The sequence below is a fragment of the Nothoprocta perdicaria genome, unplaced genomic scaffold (genome assembly GCF_003342845.1).
Source record: "Nothoprocta perdicaria isolate Ctin4 unplaced genomic scaffold, notPer1 scaffold_6, whole genome shotgun sequence".
Taxonomy (NCBI): Eukaryota; Metazoa; Chordata; class Aves; order Tinamiformes; family Tinamidae; genus Nothoprocta; species Nothoprocta perdicaria.
Window position 1 is genome coordinate 5,202,932 of NW_020455865.1, and position 20,983 is coordinate 5,223,914.

At 59.9% G+C, this 20,983-nt stretch overlaps 2 protein-coding genes and 1 non-coding gene across 3 annotated transcripts; 2 read left to right on the forward strand and 1 right to left on the reverse strand.

The window, feature by feature from the left end:
- Window positions 1-2: 2 nt before the first annotated feature.
- Window positions 3-4,954, forward strand: COQ4 (coenzyme Q4; the record flags this gene model as incomplete). Its single annotated transcript, XM_026049591.1, has 6 exons — window positions 3-96; window positions 561-657; window positions 2,218-2,320; window positions 2,576-2,705; window positions 3,603-3,696; window positions 4,110-4,954. Coding segments are annotated over 6 exons (681 nt in total), but the record flags the coding sequence as incomplete, so codon positions are not given.
- Window positions 4,955-6,144: 1,190 nt separating this feature from the next.
- On the reverse strand, window positions 6,145-6,234 carry TRNAR-UCU. The gene is given in 2 exon segments: window positions 6,145-6,180; window positions 6,198-6,234. It is a non-coding gene; the product is annotated as a tRNA-Arg (tRNA).
- Window positions 6,235-8,514: 2,280 nt separating this feature from the next.
- On the forward strand, window positions 8,515-14,970 carry SLC27A4 (solute carrier family 27 member 4). Its single transcript, XM_026049612.1, has 12 exons — window positions 8,515-8,676; window positions 9,244-9,638; window positions 10,352-10,510; window positions 10,874-10,943; window positions 11,047-11,138; window positions 11,646-11,755; window positions 12,176-12,385; window positions 12,632-12,758; window positions 12,978-13,115; window positions 13,326-13,490; window positions 13,920-14,066; window positions 14,396-14,970. The coding sequence occupies exons 1-12, from the start codon at window positions 8,516-8,518 to the stop codon at window positions 14,551-14,553; spliced, it is 1,932 nt and encodes a 643-aa protein (XP_025905397.1). The 5' UTR covers window position 8,515; the 3' UTR covers window positions 14,554-14,970.
- Window positions 14,971-20,983: the final 6,013 nt, after the last annotated feature.

Genomic DNA, 20,983 nt, shown 5'->3' on the forward strand with positions numbered 1-20,983 from the left:
GCCTCTACCCCGGGCACATCCGCGCCAGCCCGCTGCAGAAAGCGCTGCTGGCCGCCGGCTCCGCGCTCGCCGCCCTCCGTGACCCCTACAGACACGGTGAGCGCGGCCCTGGTGGCTTCTCTGCCGCCCGGGATCCTCCTACACTGCTGCCTGTGTCGCTGCCGGGAGCTTCTTGAGGGATTTTGTTTCTSCTTCTCTTGAGGGAGGCGTTTGCTAATGGGGAAAATGCAGGGCAGGAGGCTGGGGAAGAGAGGGGTGAGAGATTCCCCCGCACCCCATAAAAACTCTCATGGYGAGCATGTGATGGCAACAGGCTGCATCCCGCTCCTTGTTCTGCCAGGCCTGGACGCGCCTCCTCCCGTGTCCCACGGAGCAGCGTAACCCTCACGTGGACAGTCCACGGCCGTGTTAACCCCGAGCCCTTGTCTCTGCCGCCAGCTTCCTGCGTGGTCCTGGCCAAAGTGACTCCTCGTTTCCTCACCAGTCAGATGAGGACAGCAGCGGGTTGTGGAAATCAGCGTGTCTGCTGCCCTTGAGTCACTGCCTGCGCTCTCTTTCAGACATGGTGGCAGTCCTGGGGGAGACGACGGGTTGCCTGGTCCTGCCGAACCTGCGAGACAAGATGAGAAACGACCCTGAAGGCTCCCGTATCCTCCAGTGCGTCCCTCCGCACCCGTGGTTTGTGGTGGGGACTGAGGCACCTGCCCAGCACCTACCTTGGGCCCTGCCAAGGCAGAGTCCTGCTCTCCCTGTCCTWCGAGGGACACAGGCATTTTGCTAGTTTTAATCCTCCAGCTTGTTTATTTTGCTTTATTTTAAGCATCACAAGAAGTTTGTGCTGTTGCCCCAAGAGCTGCAGGAACCCGGGCCTGTTTCAGGCACTAGTGTCTGTCCTGCTGTAACTGGGGGGCACTTCTCTCTCAGATCTGATAAAACCCTTGTCCATGGTGGTTTTTTTTCTCCCCTRTGTCTGCTGCTGCATCACCTTGCATTGAGGACTTCATCACCTGCTGCTCTGCTTTCCTCTGGACACCTCTGCCCTTTCTTTCTAGGCCCCATGGCACCTCCTAAGGCTATGAAATAAGAGCACTTGTGTTCTTGTTAAGTTTGATCCCTTTGCTCATGTGGCTGCAGGGAACTGTTGAGCGGCGCAAGGCAGGCGACCGGGAAGGACCTCGCGAGCCTTCTATTAACCAAGATCATCTCGCTCCTTATTTCCTTGCCCTCTCTCCGCTGCGTGCTCCGCTTGCTGCCCGCCGTGCGCTTGGCTCCAGCTGCACCATGAAGCAGCTGGTGGAGAGGCTCCTTTTCTTACGTGTTTGTGCAGGATCCCGATCCTGCCTGCGTCTCCCGGCACTGACCCAGCAGGGCTCACAGAGCACCAGGAGAGGGGCTGAGCCCCCGAAGAGCCGCTCAGGGAGCACTGAGGCAAAGGGAGATTCCYGCTTCTCCCGGGCAGCGCTGGTGTCCCGGGGGTTTGGAGAGGTCCAATCTGTGAACACCCACCTCTCGTTTGGCTTCCTTTGTCATCCTCTAAATTGCTGAGGTCCTTGTGACATAGCCAAGTGCCTGCAGCCGGAGTAAAGCTCCTGCCAGCCCCGCTCCCCACTGGCTGAGCGGCTCCCTGACCCGCTGCAAGGAGGGGTCCAGGAGGAGAATTTCCTCTGTGGGCAGAAATGAAGGCGCCTTTGTTTGCCAACAGCCTGGGCAGGGGAGCAGTCTGTGCACGGCTGCCACGTGGCTCCTGATGAAAACCCAGGCAGGAGAAAAATTCCGAACAAATTCCCTCCCTCCTCAGAGCTGTTCCTTTGAAGTTGTGGCCGCTTTGGAGGGGCGATGAAGCTCCTGCTGCCCTGGGCCCCGCTGCTGCTGCGGGCAGTGGTGGCTGTTTGCCAGCCAGCAGGGCAGCCTTTCAGGGTCACTGTGCGTAAAAGATGGATGCTCTTCCTGCTGGAATTGCTGGAGGGGAGCAAGATGAGAGCTCTGCTCTTGCCAGGGCGTCAGGCAGYTGCTTTCAGCATTTGATGCCCTACTGCCGGCAGTAGAAATGAAGACGGTGCCATTCCTGCTGGGATCGGCCTGGATCCATGCAGGGAAAATGCCCAGGAAAGGCAGAGCAGGGAATGGTGATTTCTAGCAGCTGCTTTTTCTCCAGGTCACCCAGTTGGGAGTGTTTCCCTGGTGGGAGGCCCTTAGTGACTTGTTCTTTGCTTTCAGGGAGCGGCCTCGCATCCGTCTCGCCACCCTGGACGTGGAGGGGCTGCGGGGGCTGCCGGAGGGCACCTTGGGCCGGGAATACCTGCGGTTCCTGGAGGACAATGTGAGTGGGGGTGTTTGCTGTGCACAAATGACCGTAGTTGATCCCGGTGGGATCAGAGGGAGTCGTGGAGGAACCTGTAGGGAGCCCCCAGAAAAGGAACAGGGTTGATGAAGTGGAACTCGGGAGGCTGGGCTGCGGTGCTGGGTCCTGGATGACCATGGATATGTCACCCATGCTGTGTTGGGTGGGCCTTGGGTTTCATTGCGATGCCAACCCAGGCAGAAATGCCTGACCGGAGCCTCTTGGACTTTGCAGAAGGTGTCTCCGGACACGCGAATGCCAGCCAAGTTTGTTGATGATGAAGAGTTGGCCTATGTGATCCAGAGGTACCGGGAAGTCCACGACCTGATGCACACCCTGCTGGGTATGCCCACCAACATGCTAGGTGAGTGAGCACCCACCAACGTGCTGGGTGAGCACCCACTTCTGGGTGAGCACCCACCAATGTGCCAACGCGCTGGATGAACCCAAGGTTGGTCCTTGGCCACCTCTCCTGGACCCCAAACGGGCCAGGCAGGTTGGACACCCTGCCCCTCAGCCCAGGGGGGTGACGTAACCGCAGGTGGTGACGTCGGTATCGTCACCGCTCTGCATCGCTGGCGGCCCGGAGCCCACAGGCCTTGGACACCCGCCCTGCGTCACCCTTGCCCTGCTTGGAGAGGTGCCACCCGCCCAGGGCACACGCGGGCGCTGCGTGGGACGGTGCCTGCGCCCGGCAGCGAGGGTGGCACCAGGCTGGGCCGTTGTGCAAGCTCGGAGCAAAGGCAGGGCTGTGGTTGGGGGGGTTCCTGGTCGTTTCTTATCTGCTCATCACGGTGCCCTTTGCTCTCCTTGGGCGGGGGAGTCGGGAGCAAGTCCCAGCTGAGCTTTGCTGCGGCGCCCGGAGGAACCAGCATTTCTGGTCTCTCCGCAGGCTGGGGCTGCGATGTGGCAGTGTTTGGAAAAGGTCTTTCCCAACTCGGAGGTGGGGAGAGCCGTGTGGGAGGACAGGGCTGGTGGGGAGCTTGGCTAAGGGTTTGGAGGAGCCAGGCTTGCCCAGCGAGGGCGCTGGGGCTTTGGCTGCTCACTGCTGCTCCCCCAGGGCCTGGGGCATCCTTTCAGAGGTGGCTGATGCCTCATGAGTCCTGCCCTGCCTCGGGAGCAGAGCAGGGCCAGGCCTGGGGCCGGGCTGCGCTCCCGAATCCYGCTGTGTACACATGGGGGGCAGATGTGCAGCGTCCTTGCGAGGGGGCCCGTTGAGCGTGTCTCCGTCTGAGCGCGTCCCCGTGTCCTGTCCCCACAGGGGAGGTCGTGGTCAAGTGGTTCGAGGCCGTCCAGACAGGGCTGCCCATGTGCGTCCTGGGCGCAGCCTTCGGCCCCATTCATCTCAGCGCACGGTAGGCACCGGTGGGGTCTGCCAGGGGGGATGTTCCAGCCTTGGGGACGCTTTGCAGTGTCCTGTGRGGAACAGAACCTGGTCCCTGACCTGTGCCTGCTGCTCTGGCACTTGCGCYCAGGGAAGCAGCGGTTTTGGGAGACTTCACCTGGGTGCTGAAGCATGAGATGGAGGCAGGACGGGATCCTTCACCTGCTTCACCCGCTTCCTGGCCCGTGTGCTGGCCTTGGGTTGGCTTCTYACTGTGACCTTGCCAACCCGCTGCCTCCGCTGCACTCAGTGTCCCCGGGAGATGAGCAGCAGGGTCGCTGGAGGGGTGAAGGCTGGAGGGGCTGTGGGCGTGAGGGGTTGGTGTCTGGCCCGGATCAGGACTCGGAAACTCAAATCAAACCCTTTCTGCGCTTCTTGTTGCAGGAAGTTGCAGGTCCTGGCTACAGAGCTGATTCCCTGGGCGGTTCGGAGYGGGCGCAATGCCAACTGTGTCCTCAACATCTACTACGAGCAGCGCTGGGAGCAGCCGGTGGCCTCCCTGCGCGAGGAGATCGGCATCTTCCCTCCGCCGGCCGTGCGTGTGTGAGAGCCTGAGATCGCGGAGGGGACGGGGGCCCCAGCGCGTCCCCCCCGCTGCTACAGGGCTCTGCCACCCACCTCCATGGTCCCCACAGCTTCAGGTTCCCCTGCTGTTGATGGGTGCTGCGTTGCACCTCCCTGTACCCGGGCAGAACTGACCCCTGCTGCCGCCCATGAGCGAGCGGAGAGGCGGCCGGTCCCACCGGGTCCCCTTGGGCCGCGTGGGCTGCTCCAAGCCTTGGGCTCCGGGGCTGCACCCAGGCACGGGGGTGGGCRGGGAAGCTTTGGTGCCCGCAGCAGGAAGGGCCGATGCTGTTGTCCGTCCAACCTGCTGGACAATGTGGGTGCCCCGGGCCCTGGAGAGCGCCCGTGCCCGCAGAGGTGACTCGCAGAGACACTCAGGGAGCCCCTCGTACACAGTGACCTGGTGTCCTGGCGCACACAGAGGCTGTGGGCGCTGCAGGACAGCGTGTGCCCGGCCGAATGGTTCTGCCCGACTTCCCTTTTCTCGCTGCCAGCAGGCAGAGCAACATCCCTGGGTGCCCTCTCTGCTGGAGACCTGCAGAGCCCCCCCAACAAAGGGCCCAAATCTGCACGATTGCACCAAGTTTTCAGTCAAATCCTCCTCCTCCTTTGGGCTGCCAAACAATGTGATTGGGAATGAGGGGCTGAATCTTTGAGGGCAGAGCTGGGGCCGCTCGTGCCGCTCCCGCTGGGCTGTGTCCGAGAGCTGGTTGCTGTCTCGGTTAATTAACCAGGTGTCCAGGGTGCCACGGGCTGGGGCGCAGCGCTGGCACGAGGTAGGACAGAGCTGTGGGGCAGGTGGGTCTCTGCTGTGCTGAAATGCCTTTTCGGGTAATAAAATTCACAGTGGCGCTTGTGGTTCTTTATCCCTCCCCCTTTATTCCCTCCCTTTCACTGGGAGATGTGACGTGAAACCCCCTCCCTGTTTTGCTCAGCCGGCCCCTTGGCCTTTGTCRGTGGCCACAGCCAGGAGGAGGGTGACGGAGCAGCGGGTGGCAGCTCTGGGCCACCCCAAACAAGGTCTGGGGTTACCAGGGCAGAGCGTGTGACACRGGATGATGCAGCAGCCTCTTCCCACCAGGATCTCCGTCTGGCACAGGGCGAGCGAGAGGGAGCGTGACCAACCCTGTTTGCACCATCTTGCAAAGCAGCCTGTGCTCCTTGCTAACAAACAGCGCAATTCTAAGGTTATTTCTCATAGTTTAGGAAATACGTGTGTTTTTCAGCTATGAGAGAGGGAAACCAAGGAGTGGCGGTCACGAAGCAGGGGGTTCTGTGGCCGCCCGGGTTTATTTGGCGCATGCAGCACCTTGTGTACCACGCGCGGGGCCGGTGGGGCCGGGCGCTGTGCAAAGGTGTCACGTTATCAGTTGAAACCTCGTGTGCTCAGCACAATCACATATCTGGAAGTCAAGGTGCCACCGAGGGACTGGCACTGGGTCAGGCACCAGCAAAGGTTGTTTCGGGGGGTGATGATGGGGTGAGAAGCGAGCTCGGCTTCCTGTGCCCCGCGGACAGCTTGCTCGGGAACGTGGCACTGGTTGCGTTCTGCATCTACACAAGTAAATGCTGATTTTTTTCTTCCCAAACAGCAGAGTTTCTGCCAGAAAATCTTCAGCGCCATCGAGCAAACCCAAGGTTTCACTTCCAGGCCTGGAACAACCACATCCTGCAATATCCAGGCCACATCTGGTGCAGATCGCCCTGGTGCATATCCAGGCCACATCCCCTCCCTTAAAACAGCACATTTTGAGGGGAAAAAAATGAGAAAAACAAGACGGGCTGTGGGGCTTTCCTCCCCCCAGCGCTGCATTAAAACCACCGCCTGGGGCAGGGAGGCGATTTTCGTAAAATACGACTCTGGTGGGACTCGAACCCACAACCTTTGAATGGCTCCCGAGCCGGCGCTAGAAGTCCAATGCGCTATCCATTGCGCCACAGAGCCGCCGCAGTTTCGCGCCGCTTCTTCCCGCCGCTGAGGCGACCTCGCCCTCGCCGAGGCGGCGGCGCCGGGCAGGGACTACAGCTCCCGGCGGGCGGCGCGGCCCGCTCCGCCCTCCCCCCGTGCCGCAGCGGCGGGCGGACCCGCTCCCGCCCCGGCGCCGCTCCCGCTCCGGCGCAGGTGGCCGGGCCGCAGCGGAGCGCCACGGAGCCCGGTAGGGAGGCGGCTTTACCCTCTCCTTCTCCCCCGCGTCGCTCTCGGGTGGGCGGTGGTCGCGGTGTCGCCCCCCTGAGCTCGGCCTTTGGGGGTTGGGGTCGCCCCGGGATGTGGCCTCGTGTTCCCCGCCTCAACACTGGCCTTGCCCGGGGCTCTGGCCGTGCGCTGCGTTTCATCCCGCCGCCACCTTCCCAGGCTTTTTCCGGCCCTTTCCCGAGGGCCAGTGGAGCCGGGTGCCTCCCCTGTGCGAGCTCTGGCTCCTTTGCTGCCTCCAGCCGAGCTGCGGGCGCTGGAGCTGTCCCTGCTCGGGGACCTCCCCGGGCATCTCCACGGTGGCCACATAGGCCTCGTCCTTGCGCTTGCTGGTGACAAAGTCCGCGGGGGTCCCAGCTCCTGCGCTGCCTCTTGCATCCAGGCTTGGGGGTGAGCAGGGGACACAGGCAGGAGCTGGTGTAGGAGCAGGGCCCCATCCCAATGGTGGGGTCGCGGTTCCTCGTGGGCCTTGAATGCCCCTGGAAGCGTTGAGGAAATGCTCTCCTTTCCAGGAATTGCCTCCAGGGAGGCCCTGGAGCCCTCCGAGCCTCTCCAGCCATTAGTGCTGGAGATGGGTGCTGCAGCTGCAGGTCCCCWGAGCTCCTCGTGTGCCTTCCCCAGGCTGATCCCTTTCCCCGGCCCTCCTCGGGTTTCGTCTCTGCCCAGGTGATGAATCCCTGCGGTTGCCACCGTAGCAGCTGCCTGCAGAGCTCCAGGCCTTCGTTGTCCCTGTGCTGATGCAGCTGAACAAGACCTGAATCCTTAACGGCAGCACCTCCAGCCCCGCTGGTGTGGGTGTCCCGGCTCCCGCCTGCTTGGCTGGCGGGGACCAGGGGCCTGTCCCTCCAAGCAGGGGTTTAAATGTCCTTCCGTGGCCGCCTGTCCAATGTGAAGCTTGTCGTGAAGGGCTCAGTTCTGGTCTGAAACCGGGGAGGTTGGTGGGGTCCCAGAGCTGCCCTGTTGAACTGCAGAAGGAGCATGTAGAGTGAATAAGCAGGGGGTCCCGCTTTGGTAAAAGGCCAAGGACCCTGTGGCCTACGGACCTGCAGCTAGGGAGCTCTGCAGTGGAGAGAGCTTGGAGGCCACAGACATGAGTGGGGCTGTGGATTGAGGGGTGTCCCCAGGCCTCACACCTGGGAGCAGCGTCCAAGGTTTCTTGTGCATGCCTAGAGGCTTCCTTGTCCCTGTATCAAGGCTTGGATACGAGGCACCTTGCGTGCCTTGCTGCTGCCTTGGCTCCAGTCCTGCCACTGTTGCTTTTCATTTACTTGGTGCTGCTACCTGAAAAGAGCCTTGGAGCCACTTCTGGGGTGTGCTTAGGATGGGGACAGAAATGCTGCTTGTCAGGGGGCAGGAGCATCAGGGTGAGCTGCTGGCCTGTGGCACGAGATGAGGCCTGGGGGCTCCTAGCAGCCAAGACGCCCCGTTTTGCCTCCTGTCCCCGGGCAGGAATCTRCAGCGAGGACACTGCTGTGTCTGGCCTCACCACCCTGGATCTGCTCTGGCAGCATCTCCGGCAGAGCCAAGCCAGGAAGCTGCCCTCGGACAGAGAGTTTACAAACATGAGCAGAGCTCAAAGGCCTGAGTTTCCTGTCCCTGTTCCTGTTGGACCTGTGTTGTGAAGCTGAGCTCTGCAGCCAGCCGTGGTGGCCATCCTGGAGCCAGGCCACAGGAGAGTGGATGCTGCTGAGGGCCTGGGAGAACTGGGTTGAGGGGCACAGAGATCCTTGGGGTAAGGAGTTTGGAGCTGTATTTTCCTGGGATGGGATGAGGCAGCTGAGCTTGCCCTGTTTGGTATCTCCCTGGTGCCTTCTAAACATCTGCACAGGCCCCCCTCGTCCTGACCGTGCTCCGGCTGCTCTAGAGGGCCTTGGTACGGCCTGCAGAGCCAAATCTTCATGTGAGGTTGAACGGTGGCGCCAAGGCCTTTCCCAGGAAATCGGGGGCTGCCAGTGTGTCCCCTGCCCCGTGCGTTTGTCACAACAGGCTCAGCATGAGCGGTCACGATCTGTGGTTTCTCTCTCTGCAGGCCACGATGCTGCGTCTGGCCGCCCTCGCGGCGCTGCTGCTGTTCTTCAGGGTCAGCCTGGGGCTGTCCTGGGCCCAGGCCATTCCTGCTGTCTTTGTCTTCTACCTGGGATCCGGGGGATGGAAATTCCTCTTCATATTCTTAAAGACGATACGGAGAGATGTCACGTAGGTGTCCTGGCTGGGAGGGAACCCTGCCTCGGGCTGTGAGTGCAGCCCGCATCTCCCTGGGTCACCACTGGCTCCTGGCCCATCTGGAAGGAGGTCTCCTCCTGTCAAGCCCAGGTGGCTCCAACCTTCGGGCAAAAGATTTCTTAGGAAAGACACATTTGAGCTGAGCTCTAAAGTCTAGTGACTGTCCTTGTACTTCACCCTGTCCCTTAAACTGCGGGTATGACAGTGTGGCAGGGCTGGCCCAGAGCCAGTGCCAGGGTGTGCCCGGGGAGGGAGGATGGCACCTCTTGGAGARCACCTGAGGCTCTGGAAAGGGAGCAGCCCCTGTGTGCAGCCCCTCAAAGCTCATCCCTTCCTGGCTGTAAATATACTTACGGAGGGCTTGTCTACCCCAGCTGGGTCCACACTGTTCAGGGGAGCACCCAGAGCTGCTGCTGACCTRGAGCAAGGCCTGGAGCAGGCTGGACTCTTGCAGCGCCTAACAAGGTCCTTGTGCTGCTGCTAGAAGTGGCTCTGCAGGGCCACTGAGCTGCTGCCTTCTTGCTCCCCTTCCTTTGGCAGCACGGGGCTGGTCCTGCTGCGGGTGAAGCTGCAGGTATGGAGGCACGTGAGGGAGAGAAACACCATTGCCAAGATCTTCCAGAAGACAGCAAGCAAGTACGCAGAGAAGACAGCACTGATCTTCCAAGGCACGGGCGAGAGCTGGACCTTCCGGCAGCTGGATGAGTACTCCAACCGGGTGGCCAATTTCTTCCATGGACAAGGCTTCCGCTCTGGTGACGTGGTRGCTCTGTTCATGGAGTCCCGCAACCAGTACGTAGGGCTGTGGCTTGGCTTGGCCAAGATCGGCGTGGAGACCGCCCTGGTGAACTCCCACCTGCGCATGGAGGCCCTGCTGCACTGCATCACCATCTCCAACTCCAAGGCCGTGGTTTTCGGSGGGGAGATGATGGAAGGTGAGGGAGGCAGGCAGCTGCCTCGGGAATCAGCCAGGCTAGGGCCATGGGGGAGCAGGTCTAGGGCCTGGTGCTGCTTTCCACCACAGGACAGAGATGTCTGTTCCTAAAGAGAGTGGGCAGTTGGGTTACCCAAGAGTTGCCCTTTTTTTTTTTTTTTTTTTGGTCTTGTGGCCACTGTGTGGCAGCTGGAGGTGGGCAGGATGTGGGGTTCAGTGCTCCACCTAAGCAGATCCACACGGGTGTAAGGCTCTTTCCTTGTGCTTATAGTGGCTCTCCAGGGTTCATTCCCTGCATGGACCCCAGGGCAGGTCCAGGCCTGTCCTGCAGCATGGGATAAGCCTCCCCTCATTCTCCATGGGAAAAGCCTCCTTGTTCTTGCGGCTCTCAGCAAGCAGCAACTTGGCTCCAACTCCTGAGGTACTGCAGCCCACACCTCTGAGGTTGACGGTGTCGACAGACTTCTGCCTAAATTGGCACCCGAGAAGTTCTGGCTGGGGAGCACAGAAGAACAAGCTTTTCCAGTCTCTGGGGAGGCCTGGGCTTCGGTTAGGCAAGGGGAGCAGTATTTGGACACCGCAGAGCCCCTGAGGGTTGTACTCAACCCTGACCGTGAGGGCCATCGTCTCCCTAAGACTGTTTGGAAGGGCAGGAGCTCTCTGTGCCATGTCCACCCTGCTGCCTCTCTCCATCTCCTCTCTTTGCTTTCCTAGCCATGCAGGAAGTGCAGCCCTCCCTGGAGAAATCCATCCATCTCTTCTGGTCTGGTGAAGAAAGGCCCAAATCAGCAATTCCTGGTGCAAAACACCTGGATCCCCTCTTGGAGATAGCTGAGCAATTCCAGCCACCCGCCCCTGACAAGGGCTTCCTGGGTATGTGGTCAGTTTTGGAGGGACAAGGGGCAAGCTCGTGCTGGTGGATCAGCTGGTGACAAAGCTTCCTGGCTGTGTCCTCACTGGCAAGAGGGCTTGCTTGGGATGCCAGAGTCCGCAGGGCCTGGGGCATTTGAGGTGGGCCTGACTCTGGGGTCTGGCCCTCCCACGAGGCAGCATCGTGGGGATCCCAATGCCTGCTCTGTAGGCCCCATGCTGCCCAAGATAAACCTAGCACACTCAGTGCTCTCATGTTTGACCTGGTGCATTAATTTGCATGTTGCCACCTCCCTGTCCAGCCAGCTCCCAGGGAGGCTATAGAGGCACTGTGGATTTGTGACCTGTCTCCTCTTGGCTCTCCAGATAAGCTCTTCTACATCTACACCTCCGGCACCACGGGGATGCCCAAGGCTGCCATTGTGGTGAACTGCAGGTGAGGCTGGGGGCCCTGGGGAGGAAGGAGGCCGAGCTCTGCCCGGTGCCAGCCCAGAGCCTCCGACCCTGCTGCTGACATGGCCCCTCGTCCTCGTCCCCAGGTACTTCCGCATGTCCAGCCTAGTTTATTACGGCTTCCGCATGAGGCCCGACGACGTCTTGTACGACTGCCTCCCGCTGTACCACGCCGCAGGTAACGCGGACCCGGAGCGCTGCTTCCACGCGCTGTCCCTTCCCTGCTGCAGAGCGCAGCGCACGGGCCGGAGCGGCAGCGATGCGCCGTGCCAGGCAGAGCCCAGCTGCTGCTGAGGGTGCTGCCTGTCTCATCTGAAACCACCCCTGGGGGCTAGCAATGGCCCTTGCARTGGGGAGTGTGTTTCTTTATCCCAGCTTCTAGTCTAGCTTTGGGATAGCACCACCTTGTTGCTGCTCCATTTGGAAAGTAAAGGGAATGGGGTGGTAGTGCCCGCCTTGCTGGCCATGACGTGTTGGGATGTTTGGGTGCAAAGTGTTGTTGCAGGTCTTGCTGTCACTCTGTGTYCCCTTTCCAGTCCCTGTAGTCCTGGGGGCCTTGGGTAGATGAGCCCTTGTGTGCTTTGGGACAGCCCGTGGCCTCTGCCTCGCCCTGCCAAGCCTCTCCCCATGCCGAGGAGCCGGAGGAATGTGGAGACTGAAGGTGTCTGTGGCTGTCTCTCCACAGGGAACATTGTGGGGATTGGGCAGTGCCTGCTGCACGGCATGACAGTCGTCATTCGCAAGAAGTTCTCGGCCTCACACTTCTGGGAGGACTGCGTGAAATACAACTGTACGGTGAGGMCAGGAGGCAAGAGGCCACCAAGCCAGCTGGGGTGGCAGAGGAGCCTGGGCACCTGTGTGGTCTGCTGGAAGCAGGAGCAGCCTGTACCAGCTCTGCCTGTCTTCTGCACTACCTTTCTAGGTGGTGGGGCTGCCTCCTTCCCACCTAGGGTAGTAACACCATGTGTCCAAGCCATTCCCATGTTCCAACATTCACCACAGCGATAGATTTTACRGACTGGAGACTGAAGGAGGGTACCCCAGGAAGGGATAGATGGGGGACAAAGTAGCGGGACTTGCTGGATTTTGCCCTAGCCTTTTTAGTAGACCTTGGACTAGTTGTTCCTTCCCTGCCTACCCTCAGCACCACCCCCAAAATAGACMCGGGGATCCGGAGGAAGGTCCTAGTTTGTCCTTGTCGCTTGTTGCCCGCAGATCGTGCAGTACATTGGTGAGATCTGCCGCTACCTGCTGAACCAGCCGTACCAGGAGGCAGAGCAGCAGCACCGCGTGCGCATGGCGCTGGGCAACGGGCTGCGGGCGTCCATCTGGCGGGAGTTCATGGCCCGCTTCGGCATTGCCCAGGTGGCCGAGTTCTACGGGGCCACCGAGTGCAACTGCAGCCTGGGCAACTTCGACAACAACGTAAGGCCCCACTGCCCTCCCTACGTCCCATGGAGTTTCCGCTGGCCTGGGCAGGGCTGGTGACTCAGTGGGGCTGTTTGCTCCTGGTTTCTTGCTCGAGGGGCCTCCTCTGCGTTACTGTCTTCCTGGAGAGGTTTTGGCTGTTCTTGGGTGGTGCCAACTCTCTCTGCTGAACGTGGGTGGGCAGCAGGCTCGGGGCTGCAGGGACATCCCTGCTGCCCATGCTCTGAGCTTCTTCTGTCCTAGGTCGGCTCCTGCGGCTTCAACAGTAGGATCCTGCCAGGCGTGTACCCCATCGGCTTGGTGAAGGTGGATGAAGACACCATGGAGCTGATCCGGGGACCAGATGGGGTCTGCATCCCCTGCAAACCAGGTGAGGGCAACTGAGGAAAGTCATTATGGTTGGAAAAGACCTTTGAGACTGAGTCCAGTTGTAAGCCCCTGTGTCTCCTCAGCCTTGTGTGAGTCGTTCATTAGATTCTTGAAGTGTGACTCAGCGTGAGTCTCTGCKCAGCACCAAGCCTGCTAGAACCTTTTTCTTTGGGCTTCATTTCTTCCTCCCCGCTATTTATGCCCATTCTTGTCCCTGCAGGGGAACCGGGGCAGCTGGTGGGCCGCATTGTCAGGAACAACCCCTTGCAGCACTTCGATGGCTACCTGAATCAGTCGGCCACCAACAAGAAAATCGCCAGAGATGTTTTTTCAAAGGGGGATGCTGCTTATCTCACAGGTGAGGCCAKCAGGGCCCTGCCATGTCTGCTCAGGGGAGAGGAGAGGGTATTTGGATGCCACCTCCTCACTGGCGAGCAGAGAAGAGCTGGGGGTTTTGAACCTCTCTCTTCCCACCTCAAGCTGTCCCAGGCRCTGCCTTGACACACTTTAGGGGAACTTTTTGGGTGTCTGACACTCTGTTTTTTGGCTCTTCCTCCCTCTGCCCTAGGGGACGTCCTGGTGATGGACAAATACGGTTACATGTACTTCCGGGACCGCACCGGGGACACGTTCCGCTGGAAGGGGGAGAACGTCTCCACCACAGAGGTGGAGGGGACGCTGAGCCGCATCCTCAGCCTGACCGACGTTGTGGTTTACGGGGTGGAGGTCCCAGGTAACCGGCGTGGTGGGGGATGCTGAGTGAAGGCCCCTGGCACCTGAATGAGCGTGTCCTGCGATCCCAGATCCCTGTGTCCCTTTGCAAGGGCTGAGGTTCAGGACAAGAGAGAACTGCTGGGGATGAGGCTAGTGGGAATCTTCTCTCCAGCCGAGGTTTGACTGATTCTGCGCAGATTGGAGGGACCCTGTGTCCTTCCCGGGCCGGCTGCAGGTTTCTCCTCTGGGAGGAGGTGACTGTGACCGCTGGGTGTCGCTGGTACCCTTAGCCACAGGGTGGTGACCCAGGGTGACACAGCTGGACCTGCCAACACTACAATACAAAGCAGGGCGTTTGCCAGGGGCCTTTCTGGCCTAGAACAGATGAAGATAATATCCTGTGGGACACACTGGCCCTGTAGCATCTCCCTTCTTTTCCATCCCGCAGGGATTGAAGGGAAGGCAGGAATGGCAGCCATCGCCGACCCGGAGAACTCCTGCGACCCGGCGAGCTTTGCTGCCGAGCTGAGGAGGGCTCTGCCGCTGTACGCGCAGCCCGTCTTCCTGCGCTTTCTGCACGAGGTCTCCAAGACAAGTGAGCCATGGCGTGGGCCTTGCTGGGCCTTGCTGCGCGGGGCGGGCCCAGGGCGCCCTGCGGTGCGGAGGCCGGTCTGCAGCAGGGTTAGGGGCTGAGGGAGCAGCAATGTCTGGCAGAGCCCTTCTGGCCTCTCTGGTGGCCTGGAGAAGGGGRTGCGAGGCTGGGGGTGGTGGCTGGTGTGGGGTGTCTCGAGGTGGCACTGGGAGCTGGGCTGCCTGCCCCCGCTGTGCTGTGCAGGACAGTGCATGAAGCAGGGGCAYGAGTGGGTGGCGATGGCAGCGCAGGCAGCCTACAGCTCCTTCCTTCGTTTTCTCTCCCTGCTCCAGGCACTTTCAAATTCCAGAAAGTGGAGCTGCGCAAGCAGGGCTTCGACCCTGCGCTGGTGCAGGACAGGTTGTACTTCCTGGACGCCCGGCAAGGCCGCTACCTGCCCCTGGACCAGGAGGCGTTCGAGAGGATCCAGTCGGGCCAGCAGAAGCTGTGACCTGTGGGGCTCCCGCAAGGCGCCTCCCCACAGCCTGCGGGACAGAGCGGGGACAGGGCAGGCACGGGGGAAGGAAAGGTTCAAGGAACAATCTAAGGCCACACGAGAGAGTGTCATTTGACAAGTTCTACAGATAACGGGCTGGGGGAGTGCCGGGGGAGGGGGATGGTTACATACCAAAGCATAAACTCATTATGGCTTTATTTCCTAATTGGTACAGCAGTGGTGGTCCTGTGCCACAGGAGGGGCAGGGCCCCAGCCAGTGGAGGAGGGATGGGCTGCCCTTGCCGTTCTTTTTTGTTATTTTTCTTTTTTATTTCCCGTCTTCCCCCTCCTTTCTCCTGCCTGCCCTTCCTTGCGCAGGCCATGAAGGGACCAGTGCTGGTCTCCCTCCTTCTCCGCCAAGCTCCTCCCCGGTGCTGGTGCCGGCTGGCAGGGACACGGGGTGCCAGGCGCACCCCTGCCCTCCGAGTGCCCCGTCCCCATGAGCGGGGACAGTGCTGGGCTCCGGGGAGGGACACGGAGCTGCTGCTGCCATGGCTTGCTCTCTCGGGGGAAGACGTTTCTATTTTTCACAATCACACGCACATTATACATGTATATGTATATATAAAAGTATATATAYGTATGTGTGTATATATACACACATATATATTATACACGCTGACTTTTYTTTTTTCTCCAATCTTAATTTATTGTCCACACTTTTGAATGTGTCCCGGGTTTGTGCAGTAGCTGGAGGGACATCCCAAAGCCGTCCTGTCTCGGAGAGCCCTTCTCTCTCGCAGGGAGCCGGGACGCTCAGCTGGGAGCGGGTCCCCTCGGCCAGCGTGGRCGCAGCCGCGCGTGCCCCTGTGGCCTTGCTGCACGGTGACGGATGCGAGCGAACTCTGCTGTTGTGTGGACACGTCCCCAGGTCTCTTCCTGCCACCTCTTGTGGATGCAGCCTTGTTTTCTCGTGCACTTTCTTCCTTGCAGAGAGCAGGTGGGAGAGTGGGAATGAAGGGCCTGGCTTGGCTTTGCTTAGACGTACTCAGCACCTGAGAAACACGGAGCGGCTCTAGGGGCTCTCCTGCTGCGCTGTGAATGTGGGAGGCAACTTGCCTGGGGGGAAAACTCCTCCAGAGGCCGGTCCCTGGGAGAGCCTCTGGCTTCACGAGCTCTGCGTCTTCTGCAAGGGTCTCTCCACCTCCACAGCAGGGRACTGGCTTCGAACTGAAACGTCTCTGTTAAACACTTGACTTGCACTGTGTGAATTCCCTGCGTTGTGTCCAGTGTGAAACAGGCTCAGCAGCAGTGTCTGATCCCAGCCCGTGGAGACCATGCAGAAACATCTGTTTAAGATAAAACTCTGGGTTGGGGTTTCTTTTTTTCTTTTTTCTTTTTTTTTTTTAACGGTTTGGTGCTTTTAGCAGAGTTACACCTTAAATGACCCGTGTGTCTCTTGCAAGAGCAGCATGTGTCTGCTCTTTGAGCTGTGCTTCCACACCGACGTACCTGCCTGCCCCGGTCTGTCCTGTCCTCACAATTAAATGCGAGTATGGGCCACRCTGGAGTTTCCTCCCTCTTGCTGAGTCCTGCTGTGGTTGGGAAGACGGCGCCGCTTTGGGAACTGGGAACGGCCCCTCCAGCGCGTGGACCCTCTGCACTGGGTCTGTCTCTAGCTCATCTCAGAGCTGCTGCTGGATTTGATGCCGTGTGAGAACAAGGTGTTGATGAGACCTCCTGCAGACCCCTCTGCCCACTCCCTGCTGCCCCTTTCTCCCTCTCCTCTACTCACTGTTGCCACCCCAGTTTCTCCAACCTGCCCCAGTTTTCCCTGTGCACCCTGCCCAGTCTGGCTCTTTTTTCCTCCCCTTTTCTGTCCCCTTGTTCCTCTTCCTGCTGCCTCCCATCTTCCTGTTGGGCCAAGCTTAACCTCCCAGCTCTGGTTTCCCGCTTCCTTGACAAGCTTTTTTGTTCCCGTTCTCCTTTCTCTCTCCTCGCTGCCAGGCCCATCTTGAAAACCTTCTGCACCCGCAGCTGGGGAGGGAGATGAGGACAGGGCGGGTGGAAACGCCACCCGGGGCGCTGGGTCCGCTGCGATGCCGCTGCAGGCGCTGCGGTGCCGCTGCAGGCGCTGCCCCTCTTGCAGCCGCCGGAGGAGGGCAGGCTGGGCTCGGCAAACGCCGCGCGGAGGGGCCCCCTCCGGCACCGGGGAGTCACAGCCCCCAGGGAAGGTGCCTGGTTTGGGCTGGTACTGGGAGCAATGGGAGTGCTCCTCTCCCTGGAAGCGACCACTGCACTTCCTTCCCTACAAAATGACTCCTAGGAGAGGCAGGGAAAGGTACTGCGGTGAAGGGCTTGGTGCTGTGTTATTTCCCTGGCTTGGTGCTGTGTTATTTCCCTGGCTTAATGCTGTGTTATTTCCCTGTCTGTGGAAGCTGTTGATCTCAGTTCAGTTTTGGTTTTAAGCTCGAAATGAACCCTGACTCCGGGCCACTGCACATCAAATGCAGGTGCAAGGAGAATGGGAAACTCGTGAGTGGAGCAGTTACTTCCATGCAAGTAGCTGATGGAAAGGGCGACTGGTTTGTCCTGGTGGTTTGGGGATACCTGGGGCTTGTGCTCTCAGCTGGGGCCCATTTGCAGAGCGCAGGTTTTACCGTCACGGCCATGGCGCTGGCCAAGAGCTCACAGAGAGCGCGGGGAGCTTCTCCACCCTTCTCCCATGGCCTGGGGCAGTGGGAAAGCTCTAAGGGGGCAACCTTAGGCATTCGGAGGGTTAAAATAATGGCTGTTTTCCCTGCTGGCAGGGCGTAACTCTCACACTGTTGGCTGTCATCTTCAGCAAGGCTGGTTGTGTCGTCCTTGGCAAGGCCTCAGGAGTAGCTCTGAAACCCAGATAAACCAACGAAGAGCTTTGCCACRGGCTTGTGTCAGTTCCAAGTTGCAGACCTGGACTGGTTAGCCTGGATTTTAAGCCCCACGTCCCCAGGAAAAAARTAAGCCCAGGCCCAAGCGCCGCAGCAGCAGACAGCCCAGGAACGCGAGCACGAGCGCGTTGCTGATGCAGAAATCAGTGCTGGGATAAAACACATCCAGCTGGGAAGTGCTCAGAAAGAGGCAGCCAAGCCCTAACCTTATTCTAATTTTTGAGCTTCTTTTTTGAGGTTGTTTTTTAAGGAAGATGTTAATTGAATCCCCTTTCTATGCTTAGAGGCACTTTGTGAGCTTATCTCTCTCTTTTGATCAATAAGCTTAAGTCTGGCTCAGCRGCTGTATATAGGTGAAAGTACTATACAAAAAGTATGAGGATTTTTCTAATTAAAAAATTTAAAAAGCTGTTTGCACATGGAAAAGAAAACATTAAAATCCCTTTCTGGATTATTATTAGCCTATTAATTTGAGCAAAGTCAAAGAGCTTTACAAACCAAATGCACTTTTCACCATGGAGATGATTGCTTCCCGCAGCTCCTTCCTCCTGGACAGRGACAATAATGTTAATATTACAAGAACTAATATTGCCATTTTGGCTCTGTTCAGCTTGTGGTGCCAGCTCAAGGCACCAGCTCAGCCAGGCCCTTGCTCAGCCTGCAAAGGGGAGGGTTTGGGCCTAAACRCAGGCTGGATTTCTGCAGGGCACGCTGTCTGCCTGGATTAAACCAATGTCTGCCCCAGAGAGGGTCTGTGTGGGCCCCGGGGTGCCCTGTCCTCGAGGTTCCTCCGCACTCTTCGGTGCCGGGGGAGGCCGTGGCAGGCGCCCCGCTCGCTGGGCACCACTGCACTCGCTGCAGTGAACGCGACTGCCCCGAATCYGCCGGGGCTCAACCCGCTGCCGAGCGCCGGGAGCGCGTGGGGCCGCACCGAGGGCGGCTGCGGGGCCGGGCGGGCATCGTGCCCCACAGCGGCCCCCAAACCGGGCAGCAGCTCCGGCCGGGCCGCGTCCCCCTGCCCGGCCCTGCGCCACGGCGCCGTGCCGGGGAGCAGCCCGGGGCCCCGCGCGAGGCGGGCGGCGCTTTGAGGATCGCTTTCAGCGACTCGGGAGGTTAAACGCCTGCTCGGAGGCGCCTATTGAGGGCCGGGCCGGGGGTGCCGCATTGTGCGGCCGCCCGCGCGCTTTGTCTGGCCGCTTTCAGYGCTGCCCTCAATGGGAAGCGGCCGCCCCGGCCCCGCGCCCGGCAGAAGGGCTCCTGGGGGAGAGGCGCTTCCTCCCGCCCTAATGACATTCAGGCCTCCATTGGTTCAGCTCCCGCTTTCTTTCTGCTGCAGTTTAACCCGGGCACGGAGGCCGGCCTCCATCTTACTGATCTCTGCTTGACACCCAATTACCACATGAATGGCAGAGAAAGGCTGCAAAAGGCTTTAACTCCCCCTGACCCTCCTTCCCCTCTGCCTGCTTCCCCCTCTCCCCTTCCTACCCCCCTCCACCCACCTCCCCGCTCCGGCTCCTTTCTCCCCACGGAGGGAGCGGGTTCAAAACTGCCACTGGGAAACCAAACAAAGGCGGCAGGGAGCGAGGGATCCCATTGTTGCCGCCCGGCGATGGCTCCCCTTTCGCCAGCTATTGTTCCCCGGGAAGTCGGACTTGCCGCGTGGAAGGAGGGGAGCAGCTGTTTGCGCCTTCCCCTGATGGTTTATTGAAAAATAATTGAATCACCCGTTCGAGGCGCCCTGCTACAAACAGCTCCTCGTGGCGCCGGGAGCCGCTTCGGGCCGCGTTTGGCGGCGGAACGCGCCGGCGACAGGAGCCGCTCCCCGCGGAATAACCCCTTGGCAGAGGGGAGAGACGAGTGCCCAAGGAGCAAGGAAAAGGCCGGGGACAAAAGCAGGGACACCCTCCTCGTGGCGCGGCGCTGCCTGCCGCGCGCTCCTTTGTTCGGGGTCCTGCCCGGCTCCCGCCTGGGCCGGCGCACGCGGCGGCTCCCGCGCGGACGCAGGCGGCGGATCCAGCGCGGGCGCCTTCCCGCCGCGGGCTCGGCCTCCGGGCTGGCATGGGGAGCCCTCCGGGTAGCGCGTTCCCCAAGGGAGCGTTGCCTTTACGCGTCTTCTTGTTCTTTGTGGTCTTGTTTAGCGAGCGCCATCCACGTTTACGGCCCTGTGGAAAAGACGCTGGCCGCGTTACGCTTTCCCAAGGAGATGATACAACTCCTTTCCCGTCTCCAAACATATGCCAGGGAATTGGGTGATGCTCTGGTTTCAGCATCCCCTGYGCAGACAGGAATTGCCCCTCTTCCCAAACACACCATGTCCCCAAAATGCCTGCTCTCTCTCGTGTGCTCACTGGCTATTTTTTCAGGACAATTGTTATGCTTACTAGATTTGAATGCCACTTTTGGCATTTGATTGGCCACTTTTGGCATTATGATTACTTTTTTATTTTTATTTTTGTATCTATTTCTTTTTGCTTTTATATCTAAGTACTAACAGAAAATACATAATGTTCTGTTGTGTTTCAGTAATTCAGGAATTGAGAGTCATTGRGGAACCACTTCTCCTATTACTTAGCCTCATAAAAGATTTCAGCAAGGAAGAACTCAGATATATCTACAAACACTGATCCGCAATCCGGATTAGCAGCTCCTCCACACGAATAGCGCCYGAGACGCTCCTGAAGTGCAAAGAAATCAGATTTTTGTCCAAGCCTTTTCTTCCCTCAGCCAGTTTCCCACACGATTAGCCCACCATCCTGGCCATAGGGCTGAGATACCCACTGGGATACCTAAAACACAACTAAATTTCTGTTCATCTGCGCGGAGATGGGCCTTGCTGGGGCCCTGGCCAGCCCGGGGAACCATCTCCGCCGAGAACAAAGGGCCCTTCCAGACCCCATCACCTTCTGCTCTGGGGTTAGCCATACTTTGACCCCCTTTCACACGAGCACAGAGCAGTCTGTCCGCGCAGATTTATGCCCCGYGCGCGGCGCACGCTGTGCATATGTGCAGAGACGTCGCTTGGGGCCGCGGCGCGGCTCCGCTGGCGCGTTTTATGGCCCTGGYGGGCAGCGGGACGGAGCAGGGAGGCCCGAGGGGCCCCGGGGGCTCGTGGGGCCCTGTCCAGGCGCCGCACGGCCCGGCTGCGCCCGGCTGCCCCGGCTCCTCGGTCATTAATCCCCTGCGAGGACCAGCACTGTTGGCGCGGGGCAGGGGGCGGAGGCCGGCTGGGCTGCCATGTCGGGGAGCGCCCGACGCGGCCCCTTCCCTTCCTGCCTCTAGAATACTAAAAGGCACCCTGGGAGGGGAATTTGGGGCAGAACAACTGTTTTTAAGTGAGGAATAAGGAATTTATTGTGTGTCTCTTCACAAACGCGTTTCCCGTGGGGCAGAATGAGGCGCGTGCTCATGGCGGAGCGCAGGCCTGCGGCCTGCAGGCTGTGCTCGCCGTGGACCCAGGCAGGCCGCGGTCCAGGGCCGGCGAACCGCCCCCCTCCCCGCGGCCGCCGCCGCCATTT